The sequence below is a fragment of the Thalassophryne amazonica genome, chromosome 10 (assembly GCF_902500255.1).
Source record: "Thalassophryne amazonica chromosome 10, fThaAma1.1, whole genome shotgun sequence".
NCBI lineage: Eukaryota > Metazoa > Chordata > Actinopteri > Batrachoidiformes > Batrachoididae > Thalassophryne > Thalassophryne amazonica.
Genome location: NC_047112.1, coordinates 37,660,408 through 37,673,218, shown reverse-complemented (window position 1 = coordinate 37,673,218; position 12,811 = coordinate 37,660,408). Strand labels below are relative to the sequence as shown.

Here is a 12,811-nt window from a genome sequence, read left to right as displayed (position 1 = left end):
CAGAGATGTCCATGCCCATAACCTTGATCCGCTGCTGAACCCTGGCGCATTGCAAAATATCGACACAGTCCGCATAATAGTGAAGGCGAGCTATTATGGGGCGTGGTCGCTCCCCGGCCCTCGGTTTGGGCTGTAAGGAGCGGTGAGCCCGGTCCACCACGGGTTCCTTGTCCAGCGTGAAAGCCTGCTTCAGCAGCCTGGAGATTGTAGTAGCGTTGATTAAGTCCTTAAAGTCCTCATCCACCCCGAGAATCCTAATATTATTACGGTGGGACCTCGCCTCCAAATCCTCACACTTATTCTCAAGGGTTGCAATTTGGGAAGATAATTTGCACACTGTATTTTGAAGTGAAGTGATGTCATCAGTACAGGTAGACAAAGCGCCCTCCATATCACAGTGTTTTTCAGCTCGCTCATCTCCGTATTGATAGCCGCTAAGATAGCGCTCAATTCCGCTTTCACAGACTGAAGCTCTGACTTAATGGAAGTTAAATTTTCCGACATAGCAGAGTGGAGTTCAGTCTTGAAAAGGTCTCTCATTTCTTCTCGTAGAGCAACCAGTAAATCCGTCTTAAACTCAGCAGGACTGAGAATAGGCATAGCCGAGGGCCTGCTCAAGGCAGGTGTTGGAGACTCACCAGAGTCCGAGGATGAGGCGGAGGCAGCAGGCCGCACCGATGGAGCAGCCGAGCTGCTCGTAGATTTAGATTTCGTAGGCATCTCAAATGTGAAAATGATCAAGATTTAAGTTTAAAAAGAAATATATCCACACAAAGTCAGTACAGATACCCTGAAGGGCTATTTTAGTGAGTTTAGCAGGAGCCCCGAAAAAAAGTCTCACTCCATCAGTCACCAGACCAAAAGTCTAAAATGAGTTGATTCTGGCCTAATTTTTGCTTATATAGCAGCAGAATTTCTGCATACAAAATCATAAAATTATGTAATTTTTCTGACATTGAAGTTGAGACCCTAAAATTAGGTTACATAAATATTGATTACTAATAGGGCTTATGCAGAGTTAAAGTTACAATTTTACAGTTCATAGTGGTTTGCTTTTGGATCATGAAGTGTGGAATGTAAGTTATTGTAGTCTCCTTAACCAAATGAGCAACATCAGTTACAGAATTAGTTGGATCACTGTAGTGGTCATGCAATTAGTTTTGCATAGTTCCTTTCAAGCTTGAACTTCTGTCATTTTATTACACAAAAACGTCAACCTGAGTTGAAACAGTATTTCATCTGTAAACTGTAATGGCATACAACTCATCAGTAATGAGTCCTGATTTACTGCATTGGTGGATATGAAACATTATTAGTTTTGAATCTAACAACTGCATGTGCAGTAGAGCCTTTCTTAACTGAATTATTTAAAAGGGAACATCTTCTGTTTTCTAGCTAATAAGCCAGTCAGTGCACCAGCAGCAGTGGCATCAAAGCCTGAGGAACCCACACAGCATTCTCCTGAGAAGAATGAGCCTCAGAGTGAAGATGAGGATGGAGACAGAACTGGAGGGCAGAAGGACATCCAACCAGTGGGGCATGACTATGTGGAGGAGGTAGGAAACAACAAAACAAGTTAAGAAAAATAGTGTATTTATGTTATTGTGATATGAGTCTGACCAGTATCAGGAAGATGATCTGAACCAGTGTGCTTTGTCACTCAGGACTTTGCAAAGGTTTTCTGTGCTTGTGGGCAAAAATGTTGTAACGTGAGGATGCTGTTGTTAATGACACTGAGGAAAATACGACCAAATATCCTTTTATTTGGATGTCAGTATTCATCAGTGCATTTCAGCGCTTTGATTCTGATATTCGCTCACACAATTTTCTGTGGAAGAACTATAATTTTTCTAGTGATTTGACGAACTAATGGGGTTTTAAAAAGGAATGGTTTGCACCATCTATTATGCTTAGTTATCACGTTGTGAGATAACACATTTCATATAGAATCCAATGGACGTTGACTTTGACCTCTACTTTGAAGGCCAAGCCATCACTTTATACCAAAATTGGAGCAACTTTAACTTTTGCTGTACAAACTGAAATTGACCATTGTCACTATTTTTTTTTCTTCTGTTTTTGCCCCAAAACATTCAGTCAGAGATAGTCCAACTGTCCCTTCTCTGTGTAATTCTTCATTGATCTCTACTTAGCTAACCCTATTATGGCCATCATACATGTTTGTGTAGACCATGGTATACTGAGGCTGGATTGTAAGCATCATTTAGTCCACTTAAGTTGTACTGATTAGGTCAAAATTGAATACTGGCTCATGGACCAATGTTCCAGTTCACCAAGTTGTAAATGGACACTGGTCTTGGATAACCTGCATTTCTTCCAGGGGAGAGTCACAGACTCTCATCTACTTCATGGTTCCAAATCGGGGGATAGGCTCTGGCACCAATGAGCCTCAGGCCCTATATAGAATGTGTTTGTTCTTCTTGGTTCTGTTAATGATGCAAAGCAGTAATGACTAATTATTAAAAGTATTTTACTGCATGTTAATTACTCCATAAAATATGTCTTGAAGTGGCCATCCTACTTTTTCAGGTGCGAAATGATGATGGGAAAGTGATTCGTTTTCACTGTAAACTTTGTGAATGCAGCTTCAATGACCCCAACGCCAAAGATATTCACCTGAAGGGAAGAAGGCACAGACTGCAATACAAGGTAAAGTGAGAACATCTGTGAAGTGCTCCATGGTTAAGTCGAGTCATCCAGAGATGTGTGACTGTTTTGCTTTATTTTCTGAAGGTTCATTCTGTATTTTGTGCTTCCATTACTTGTTAGTGATTGTTTATTGACCATTGGCTTCATGACACTTATGTCATGAAAATTGAGCTAAGGCCGACTAAGTGCTGATAATGTCATTGTTAAAAGCAAGGGAAAATGGAATGTTTTACAGGTAGTGATCTGACAGCTCATAAAATATCTTACAACAAGTAAAAACAACAGGTTGTGTCTCAGCAACAATATAGCTTCTTGTTATATTGTTGCTGAAACGGAACTTGCATGCGACAAGTTCCGTTTCAATACACGATAAGAAGAAAATTTGACATATATAAGCAAAAATGAGCGCGTCAAATTCCAACTGGTCATGCTAAGGTCACCTTTTTCATCTCTAGGCACACTTTGTGAAGGTTATAAAGGTCTTGTAGTTTTTTCCAACTTGTCCATCTGGCATTCATAAGCGTCTGTTTCCAGACATCTGGAAATCCATGATCAAACTCACGCTTGTCTTTCTTGTCGCCATGGTTTGATACAGCAGTGTCTGGTGCAAGTAACGTATTTATATATCGCTATTTAAGAACAGATGTCACAAAGTGATTCACAGAAATTATATAATAAAATAACAGTAAAATGAATAAACATGCATAATAAAATGAAACATAAAACTAGATGTTAAACTGTCAGACATCAAGTAAATGTTAAAACCACCAGCAGTGATGAGGCTGGAAAGTTAAAGATTAGAAGACAAAAAGTCAGTAACTACAATTTAAAATGAACAAGGCAGGCCAGGTGGGCAGTAGGTTAAAATGCAGAGATGACTAACACAGAAATCTTTCATCACTTGAAATTTGAATGCAGAAAATGGCCCAGTGCTCACCATGTGACATATGAAGCAGCTCCCAGAAACCACATGAGTCCTTTAACATGGCCATAAAGTTTGGGCAAGCAGAATGAACATGTTGTCCTTTGGGCAGAGCTTGATGTGAGGGCCGAGTTCAGTCTCCTGCAAGGCTTCACGCAGGAACCAAAAGTGTTAATTACTTAGACACAATAGGCTCAGACTGCTTGAACAACTTGCATACATGTCAACCTATACGGATTGTCCGTAAATTATACAGATTTTTCCGAGTTTCAGAGTCATACGGATGTACAAATAAAGTCTTACGGATATTCAGGGTTTTCTGTTGTAAATGTATTTTTTTACTGTTGTTTTTCTTAACTCCGCGGACTTTCGGCCAGCCATCCACCATCTTTGTACTCCTCATAGAAGCTGTGTGATGACGTGCGCAATGTGAGAGTCCAATCGGAATTGGTTCACTGTCACATGGTTTTCCAATATCCAATCGTAGGGCAGAGCAGTCTCAGAGGGTAGGGCCAAAGATTGTTAGGAGCAGTGATCTGTTACTCTGAGTTCTTGTTTCTGTAAAAATAGAACAGCTGTGTGACACTATATTCACAGGAAATATATTGAGTTTGCACAAAATGCCTACAATGTACTTGTAGACATTGATTTTATTGACCGCAAGCAATTTTACTGTGGAGCAAGAGGATTTAACTGTGGAGGACTTCTGCCATAAAAGAGCCCATGGAGATCCCTGGTGTTATTAATATATGGACAAAACCCCAGTTATGTGATACCACTATGCGGTTGTGTGTACTGTAATAAAACTGATTTTGGTGTGATTTGGAGGTTATAAGGATTTTGTGTTGATTTTATGCATTTTATCACTTGGTACAGGTGGACCCTCAAAGGGGTTGACATGTATGAACTTGCTCGACATGGAACTTCCACTCAGCAGTACCATTCTGATATTTGAAGAGAGCTGGCCATCAAAAGGAGAATCCCAGGGCTTCCTGTGCGGCAGAGCACATAAATTGTGGGGGGGCGGGGTGATGGTCTAGTGGTTAAGCGTTGGGCTACAGACCAGAGGAGCCGCTGTTGAAAACCCAGCCAGATCGGAAAATCACAAAGGGCTTTTGGGCAAGGTCCTTAATCCCCGAGTTGCTCCTGGTGTGTAGTGAGCGCCTTGTATGGCAGCACCCTGACATCGGTATGCAACTGTGTCTTTGTGAATGGGTGAATGTGTGGCATAATTCTCAAGCGCTTTGAGCTTCTGATGCAGATGGAAAAGCGCTATATAAATCCAGTCCATTTACCATTTACATAAAAGACGTAGTTGCCAGGAGTTCCTCCATCATGTGGGAATCCACTCATAAAAGCAAGGGAATAAAACTGGTTGAAGAAACGAAAAGCCTGACATCCTCAGCCATGCATACGGAGAAATCTTTCCACGGAGGCACCAAACCAAAGTTCACCAGAAGTGAACAGTGATGTTTGTCAAAATTTGTTTAAATTTCACCTGGATTCTGACCCTTCTTCCTCTGTCATTATTTGTGTGAGAGCTCTGGTGCAGCTGCCCACTACCATTGCAAGCTGTGACACAGACCCTAACCAGACTACCACAGACAACCAAGTGGTATCTTCTCTGCTGCATTTTCTGTACTTACTGTGTCAAATTCAGATAGTTCAGTAACACACTACATGCGTCTCTGCAGACGTCTTCATCTTAGTGTGGTATTGCATCTTATCAGGTCAACCAATCATGTAACACCACCTTTATACATTTTCTTCACCATTGTGGTCCTTCCAGTCATAGTTTTTCCCTTTTGCTTCCATGTTGTCTTACTGAATACTATGAGGGGATTGTGCACATGCACATTGTGGTGGGAAGCCAAACTTGGTTTTTGATTGGTCCGGGCATTGCTTTCACAAGGCTGTGTAGCGCTCGTGTTGGGGGTGCTCTCATGGAGCAGGAGCTGCATCTACTTCAGTACAGCAGTCAGTGTGGCGTAATCATGTGCTCAAAAACTACTCAGGGTCAAAATTGATCATGAATTAGCCATGTTGTAGTTAGTGTGTTTGTAGTTAATGGTCTCTACTGTCATGATGAGCCTAAATTGGCCACAATGTTGTGAATAGTAGTGTTTCAGCAGTACCCCAGTCTACATGTGGAAATTATTCATATTAAAGTGCTGGGGAGACACTTGACACTCCCGCACACTTGGAACAACTGTTGAGTGTTGATTGATGATTACGCTGTCTTGGCCGGCCTTGACCCAGACTATAACTTACAAATAGGTGTCAGCATAAGCATTGCATTTAGCTATTGGGTATCAGGTAGCTATCAGCTATCCTCATAATTACCACATTGCTGCTGTTCAGTGTGTTTGGTGATGCACATATCTTTGCAGGAGAATGAAGGCCCAAGTCTTTAGGGTCTTGGTGCTATCCGGCTTCCTGTATTGATGTGAGACTTGGATGCTAACCAGTGACCTAAGACAACCACTGGGTCTCCGTCCGTGGTGGCTATTTTAAAATTTCAGCTTTTGAATTTCTGAATGTAATGTTGTTTGAGCAGTAGCTATCTATGCTTTTGAATTTTATATACCGGTTTGACTGGATTGACAAAATAGTCATTGCCATTATCAGTCCAGTTTACATTAGCACGTCTCTTCTTGTTAAGAAGACTAACAATAGCAACAACAACAAAAAAACACTGTACCCTGTATACTGACTCACGTCTATTCTTTTATCTTCTGATTTGTCATGTAGAAGAAAGTAAACCCAGAACTTCCTGTAGAGATCAAACCCAGTAATAGAGCCAAAAAGCTGCAGGAGAGCAAGCTGAAGAAACAGAAGCAGAAGGCGGTGCTAAAGAAACAAAGAGATGATGAGCAGCGCTGGCACATGGAGATGAGGTCAGAGTTTGGTCCAAAGATATTTTGGATCTTTCTGAAGCTAGTATGTCACTGGGCTGTGACTGTTGACGAGTAGTTGGAAATACAAATTTGTCAGAATATATGCAAATCAGCCACAGTTTTCACTTGAAATCACACTGACCAGTAATCACAACTCTGTCACGTTCCCAGTAATCCCAGGGCAGTTCGTGCCTGTCTTGTGCCCAGAATGTCAGATTCTCATTTTTGTTTCCAGTCACAATTTAGATGTATTCGGTGTTTTGTTGTTTCCCATAATGCCCCTGGCGGCCGCCTACACTTCCCAGAATGCACTGCGGTTCCAGCAGAGTTCTGCTGTCTCACAGCGCATGTAAACAATGGCGAAGCGAGGATGTGGATATCGCCGATTCAGCAAGTTCATGAGCGTTTATGATGATGACACCGGAACTCTGCTGAAACGATCTCTCGCATGAGTCACGGCGCGAGATTTCACAACTGTGAAACACCGAATCGGTTGCTAACACCTCACAAAGTTGTCTCACATTTTGCACACTTTTCACACTAACTCGCAGAAACTAAATTGAGAAGGGTTTGAGATGCCCGTGATGTGACTGTGACTATTTTGAGAGAAAACTTGTCAGGCCAATTTTTTGGACGTGCAAAATTCAAGCGACACAAGGGAGAGGCTCTGTGACTCAACGTGAGGAAATTGAGAACCTCAAAAAAATTTCAAGATATTTGTGAATGCTTTTCACAATTTGTCGCTAACAGTCTTAGCCCAGTGAGATACTAGCTTAAGTTGCATAATGGCGGTCTGTGGCAGGTGGACGTAATCTGAGAAGAATGGAACCTGACGTGAATGCTGTTATGAGTCCGCATCAAGAGCTTAAGAATTTCCTGTTTGTAATCTGCTTATACAAATGATTAAGACGGTAATAAAAAAGGTGTGGCCAAAATACACCATCTGTTAATAGAGGTTGGTATAGCTATATTTCTATTTAATAATAATAACAATATGGGCACCTGCTAACGAAGCAGCAAAGCTTGGGGTTTTCCAATGTCAGCATGAGGCTGAGAGCAGCAGCTTCATGAACCACACTGGATGAAATGTGCAACACTGCTGATAATAAACTAAATCTAAACCTGAATCTATTTGATAATAAAATAATTTTTAGCTGTAAACAATGGTAGTTTTTACTGTGAAACTGTAAAATCAAACATGGGGAAGCTTGTGCTATCAAAGTAACACTTCCTAAAACTGATCTTTCTCAAAAACAGAAGGTGTTACAGTAAAATGTTTTAATTGTGCTTAACTGATACACTCCTGCAGGAGATATGAGGAGGACATGTACTGGAGGAGAATGGAGGAGGACCAGATGTACTGGGGGGAGCAAAGACGCAGGATTGCTCCTCCACCACTGATGAGCCGCCCCGGCATTCCTGTACCCCCTCTGGTGGTGAGTTTAACAGTTTTTGACCATCACAGTATGAAACTTTTAGTACAACACAATTGTCATCTTTTTTTTTGGGGGGGGGGGGGGGGGGGGGGGGCTCTAGAAAGATCAGGAGTTGAATACATGAACATGTCCAAATAATGGAACATTCCTAGGCATGCCTCAAAAAAAAAAAATTGCATTCACTACTTCTGTCCACTTTATATTTTTAAATGATCACAAATGCCTTATAGCAAAATATCTAAAATTCAGAAACTGCTGTATATCAGAATAAAACGCACACACACTGAAATACATATGGTGGCTCAAAACCAGTGCTTGCTGCAAAATGGATCTTGAATTTTTCCCTACATCCAGAAGAAAATGAGATCATACCGAGATTACATCTCACAAGGACTCGTGAGATGTAATTTGATGCTCGTGCTAGTTCTTAAATTAGTTCTCCACAATACATAATTTACATATTTAACATAATATGAGTAATCACAGTGCTTCTGTATTAGTTTCATATATGCTTTGCATTGTGATGGGGGGGGGGGGGGATCAAGACTGTTCCAAAATGATGGTGAATGATGGGGATTTTTAAGTTCTTATACACAGGGCTAAGCCACCACATATAATCAATCCTCTGGAATCCTTATTAAGAAGTAATTTTCAGTGGGATTTGATTCTGAATGTGTTGAAATATTTTGCGCCTTCCTCTGTTTGAAGACGTGTGTACGTCGACCAGACTCGCCTGACGACCGTCACATAATGGCGAAGCACTCCACCATTTACCCAGTGGAAGAGGAACTGCAAGCAGTCCAGAGGATTGTCTCTCACTCAGAGAGAGCCCTCAAACTGGTGTCAGACTCCTTGCTAGAAAAGGAAACACCAGCTGCTGCTGCTGAGGGCGGCGACCAGAAAAGGTAAAAAAAAATTAGCCTTTAGTTTAGAGCTGTCACAAACGGCTATTTTGATACTCGACTAGTCAACGATTATTTTTGCGATTAGTTGACTAGTTGGATCATATGTAAATTGCAGCTTATCATATTTTATTGATATTGATACCATTATTTGATTCTGCTTATCAATTCGATTCCTTATCGATACCTCCTGTGAATTTTCTGTGTGCTACAAGTAGGCTTTACAAGTTTTCTATATCAACAACATTTTATTGAGTCTTAAATAAATATGAAATTGGTCACTGGATCCTTGATCTCTGGACATAGAAAAAAAATCTGTAGTTTTTGTCAAAAGCATTTCCTTTCAGACATTAATGGCATGAAAGTCTCTCCTTACAGCTGAGCTGAGCTCAGCTGGCTGCTGAAGTCCGCAGGTCGGCAGCCAGACAGTCTTGGGCTGCTGCACGTCTGCCAGGATGTCTCATTTTGGAGGGAAAAAAAACATTTTGATCGATTGCAGTTCATTGTTTGTATTACAATGTTTGGAAAGAGGTGTCATTTGATTTAAACGGCAATTCGCTTTGAAGTTATTAATTCAGAGCAGACTCTATCTTTCTAACTTGACTCGGCGGCGCAGCGTTTGGAGCAACAGAACAGAGGACGATTCTCATTTCTTTCTCACAATAAGACAGGAGTCCCAGTTAGTCACTTTAATCTGCACAGAAGTGACTCACGATTGACAAATTTTAATGGGTTGAGAGAGGATAAGAAGTGGAGTTGCTGCTTTTGAAGAGGAGCGAAGCAAAGATGCAACGAAGCAGCGGATCGAAGCACTGCTTCATTGGTTCAAGGTTCAAAGCAAATGACTCGCTGACTACTAAATTAGTTGTCGACGGTTTCAATAGTCGACGTAGTCGTGGCAGCCCTACTTTAGTTAATTATTATCACACACCATTTAATGGAAATGGAGATATTGAAATGTGTTGTCTGTGGTACCATGCTTCTGGATCAGCTCTTTCTATCGTGGACATCTGCAATGAAATTTCTGATCAGTATTTGATTAAAGTTGCTAGGTGTCTCAGTTGTATACTTAGCCTTTAATTCAGAATTTCGTGCTCAGTTTTGAGTGAGTGTGTTAGGGTAACTCCTTTCAGTAAGCTTCTCCCTTGGTAAGGCTAGACTTTACTCGTGTGAAGCGCCTTGAGGCAGCTTTGTTGTGATTTGGTGCTGTCTAAATAAAATAATTGGAATTGAATTGACGTGTAACATTAGGGCTCGGATTCACATTAGCAAGTTAACGGGGTAATAATGGGGGTAAACTAGCACTAAAATGAGATGCTTCTTTTTCAGTGATTCCGGAGTTGTGAAAAAACAGTCCTGTGGTAGTGAATATTGGCTACAGTGTTTCTGAAGCTACCCCAAAGCCTAATTGTTTAAAGCATAAATTATGATGCAAATATGAGGTTTTTGCTCATTATTGGGCCTCAGCTGTGTAAAATTGTGTAGCTGAGTCACTTTTTAAATGCAAAACTACAGAGCTGTCGTTTGGCAAAATTTATAAAGTAGGTTCTTTCCGCTCCTGCCCTTTTGCTTGGGCTTGCGACAGTGGGTCTGCACGTTGCTTTGCCAGATTCCCTTCTTGATGCAATCCATGTTGGCGTTCGTCAGTATTTATAACTACCCCATAAACAAATTCATTGTTTTATTGTCTTGTTTGAGGCCCATCATTTACTGTTGATGCATACAGTATGGTTGAATATATGTTCGATCCAAAGGGGTTCTGTTGAAGCTTTTCCTCTGCACTACAGTTATTTTAGAACTTTTCTATCTGTGACAGCAGTGAGAATTCGGGACGGCTGCTGAAAGGAGTGATGAGGGTTGGAATCCTGGCGAAAGGTCTGCTGCTTCGTGGGGACAGAAATGTGGAGCTCATTCTACTGACTGCTAAAAAACCCACCATCTCTTTACTAAAGACCATTGCGATGAACCTTCCCAAGGAACTGGCAGTAAGAAACCTCACCATTCAAATTAAACTTTTTATTTTGGAAGTATTTTGGATTGCCTGTGCTGTGTCAGAGGTTGAGGGAGTTGAGGGCAAGGGTAAAGTTAAAATTTAGATCACTAACCTATTATTTTTCACTTTATACCATCATAATCTGGAATAGATATTTGATATCCACTCAGTTTGACTTCATGTACAGTAGTGTTCAGAATAATAGTAGTGCTATGTGACTAAAACGATTAATCCAGGTTTTGAGTATATTTCTTATTGTTACATGGGAAACAAGGTACCAGTAGAGTCAGTAGATTCTCACAAATCCAACAAGACCAAGCATTCATGATATGCACACTCTTAAGGCTATGAAATTGGGCTATTAGTAAAAAAAAGTAGAAAAGGGTGTGTTCACAATGATAGTAGTGTGGCATTCAGTCAGTGAGTTCGTCAGTTTTGTGGAAGAAACAGGTGTGAATCAGGTGTCCCCTATTTAAGGATGAAGCCAGCACCTGTTGAACATGCTTTTCTCTTTGAAAGCCTGAGGAAAATGGGACGTTCAAGACATTGTTCAGAAGAACAGCGTAGTTTGATTAAAAAGTTGATTGGAGAGGGGAAAACTTATACGCAGTTGCAAAAAATTATAGGCTGTTCATCTACAATGATCTCCAATGCATCATGGTATGGGCATGTTTCTCCTACTATGGTGTTAGGCCTATATATCGCATACCGGGTATCATGGATCAGTTTGGATATGTCAAAATACTTGAAGAGGTCATGTTGCCTTATGCTGAAGAGGACATGCCCTTGAAATGGATGTTTCAACAAGACAATGACCCCAAGCACACTAGTAAACAAGCAAAATATTGGTTCCAAACCAACAAAATTAATGCCTCGCAGATGTGAAGAAATCATGAAAAACCGTGGTTATACAACTTAATACTAGTTTAGCGATTCACAGGATTGCTAAAAAAGCAGTTGAACATAATAGTTTTGAGTTTGTAGCGTCAACAGCAGATGCTGCTATTATTGTGAACACCCCCTTTTTTTTCTTTCTAATAGCCCAAATTCATAGCCTTAAGAGTGGCATATCATGAATGCTTGGTCTTGTGGATTTGTGAGAATCTACTGAATCTACTGGTACCTTGTTCCCATGTAACAGTAAAAAATATACTCAAAACCTGGATTAATCTTTTTAGTCACATAGTACTACTATTATTCTGAACACTACTATAGGTCATTTGTTAAGCCTGAACCTCAAGGACCCTAGTTTTCGTCGAACAGTGTCCATACATCCAGAAAAGGTTTGGTTTATTCTCCCCTTATGACTAAAGTCTTAGGTCTGACTCAAAAACATCAGCCTGAATAGATTCCGGTCAGGTCTGGGAGCATGCACTGGTACCATGCATTGTTGCATCTACTGCACTACAGTTCTACTGTGGATCCCGGGTGACAATTACCCTGATAGCCAACCAGCCCATCTCCACCTCCTGAACGTAGCCATCTATCTGTTGGAACCAGGGGATATCTGGGTGCCACCTTGGCCATTTCCACTTGCTGGGGTCCTCAACACTGAGGCATGAGCCTGCTGTATCATACCCAGAGAACTGTGCCACATAAACAAAATAAGTTGACATTCCCTCACAATTCACTTCTCTGAATTGCTCTGCAAGTAACCTCTCATTTGTCATAAAGAGGTCTATCTCACCCATGGCCTAAAGCTCATAGCACAAGTGCATTTTAGGGTATGTCCACATTGTTATATTTGCAAAGTAAGGTGCAGACAGCAAAGAAGTTGTATTTAGTCAATTAATCATGGGTGTGTTAAAATCTGATATCAGACAAGAGCAATCAGAGATCACCTCCAAAATTCAGTGGAGTCTTCCATGCCCTAATATCTATCTGTGTTGCAAATTTGGCAAGAATCTATGAAGTAGTTTTGAATTAGTCCTTCAAAGCGTATATAAAGTGAAACTTGATCCAGAATCCGGATTTGGATCCAGATCACCTCC

The 12,811-nt window shown here is 40.9% G+C and overlaps 1 protein-coding gene across 1 annotated transcript in view; it reads left to right on the top strand.

Annotated features, from left to right (window-relative positions):
* zfr2 (zinc finger RNA binding protein 2) overlaps positions 1 to 12,811 on the top strand; it is an 80,854-nt gene that overhangs the window by 55,870 nt on the left and 12,173 nt on the right. The window contains 6 exon segments of the mRNA XM_034179819.1: positions 1,396 to 1,556; positions 2,551 to 2,670; positions 6,344 to 6,489; positions 7,799 to 7,925; positions 8,634 to 8,830; positions 10,644 to 10,812. Of these exon segments, the coding sequence (XP_034035710.1) occupies positions 1,396 to 1,556; positions 2,551 to 2,670; positions 6,344 to 6,489; positions 7,799 to 7,925; positions 8,634 to 8,830; positions 10,644 to 10,812 (920 nt within the window).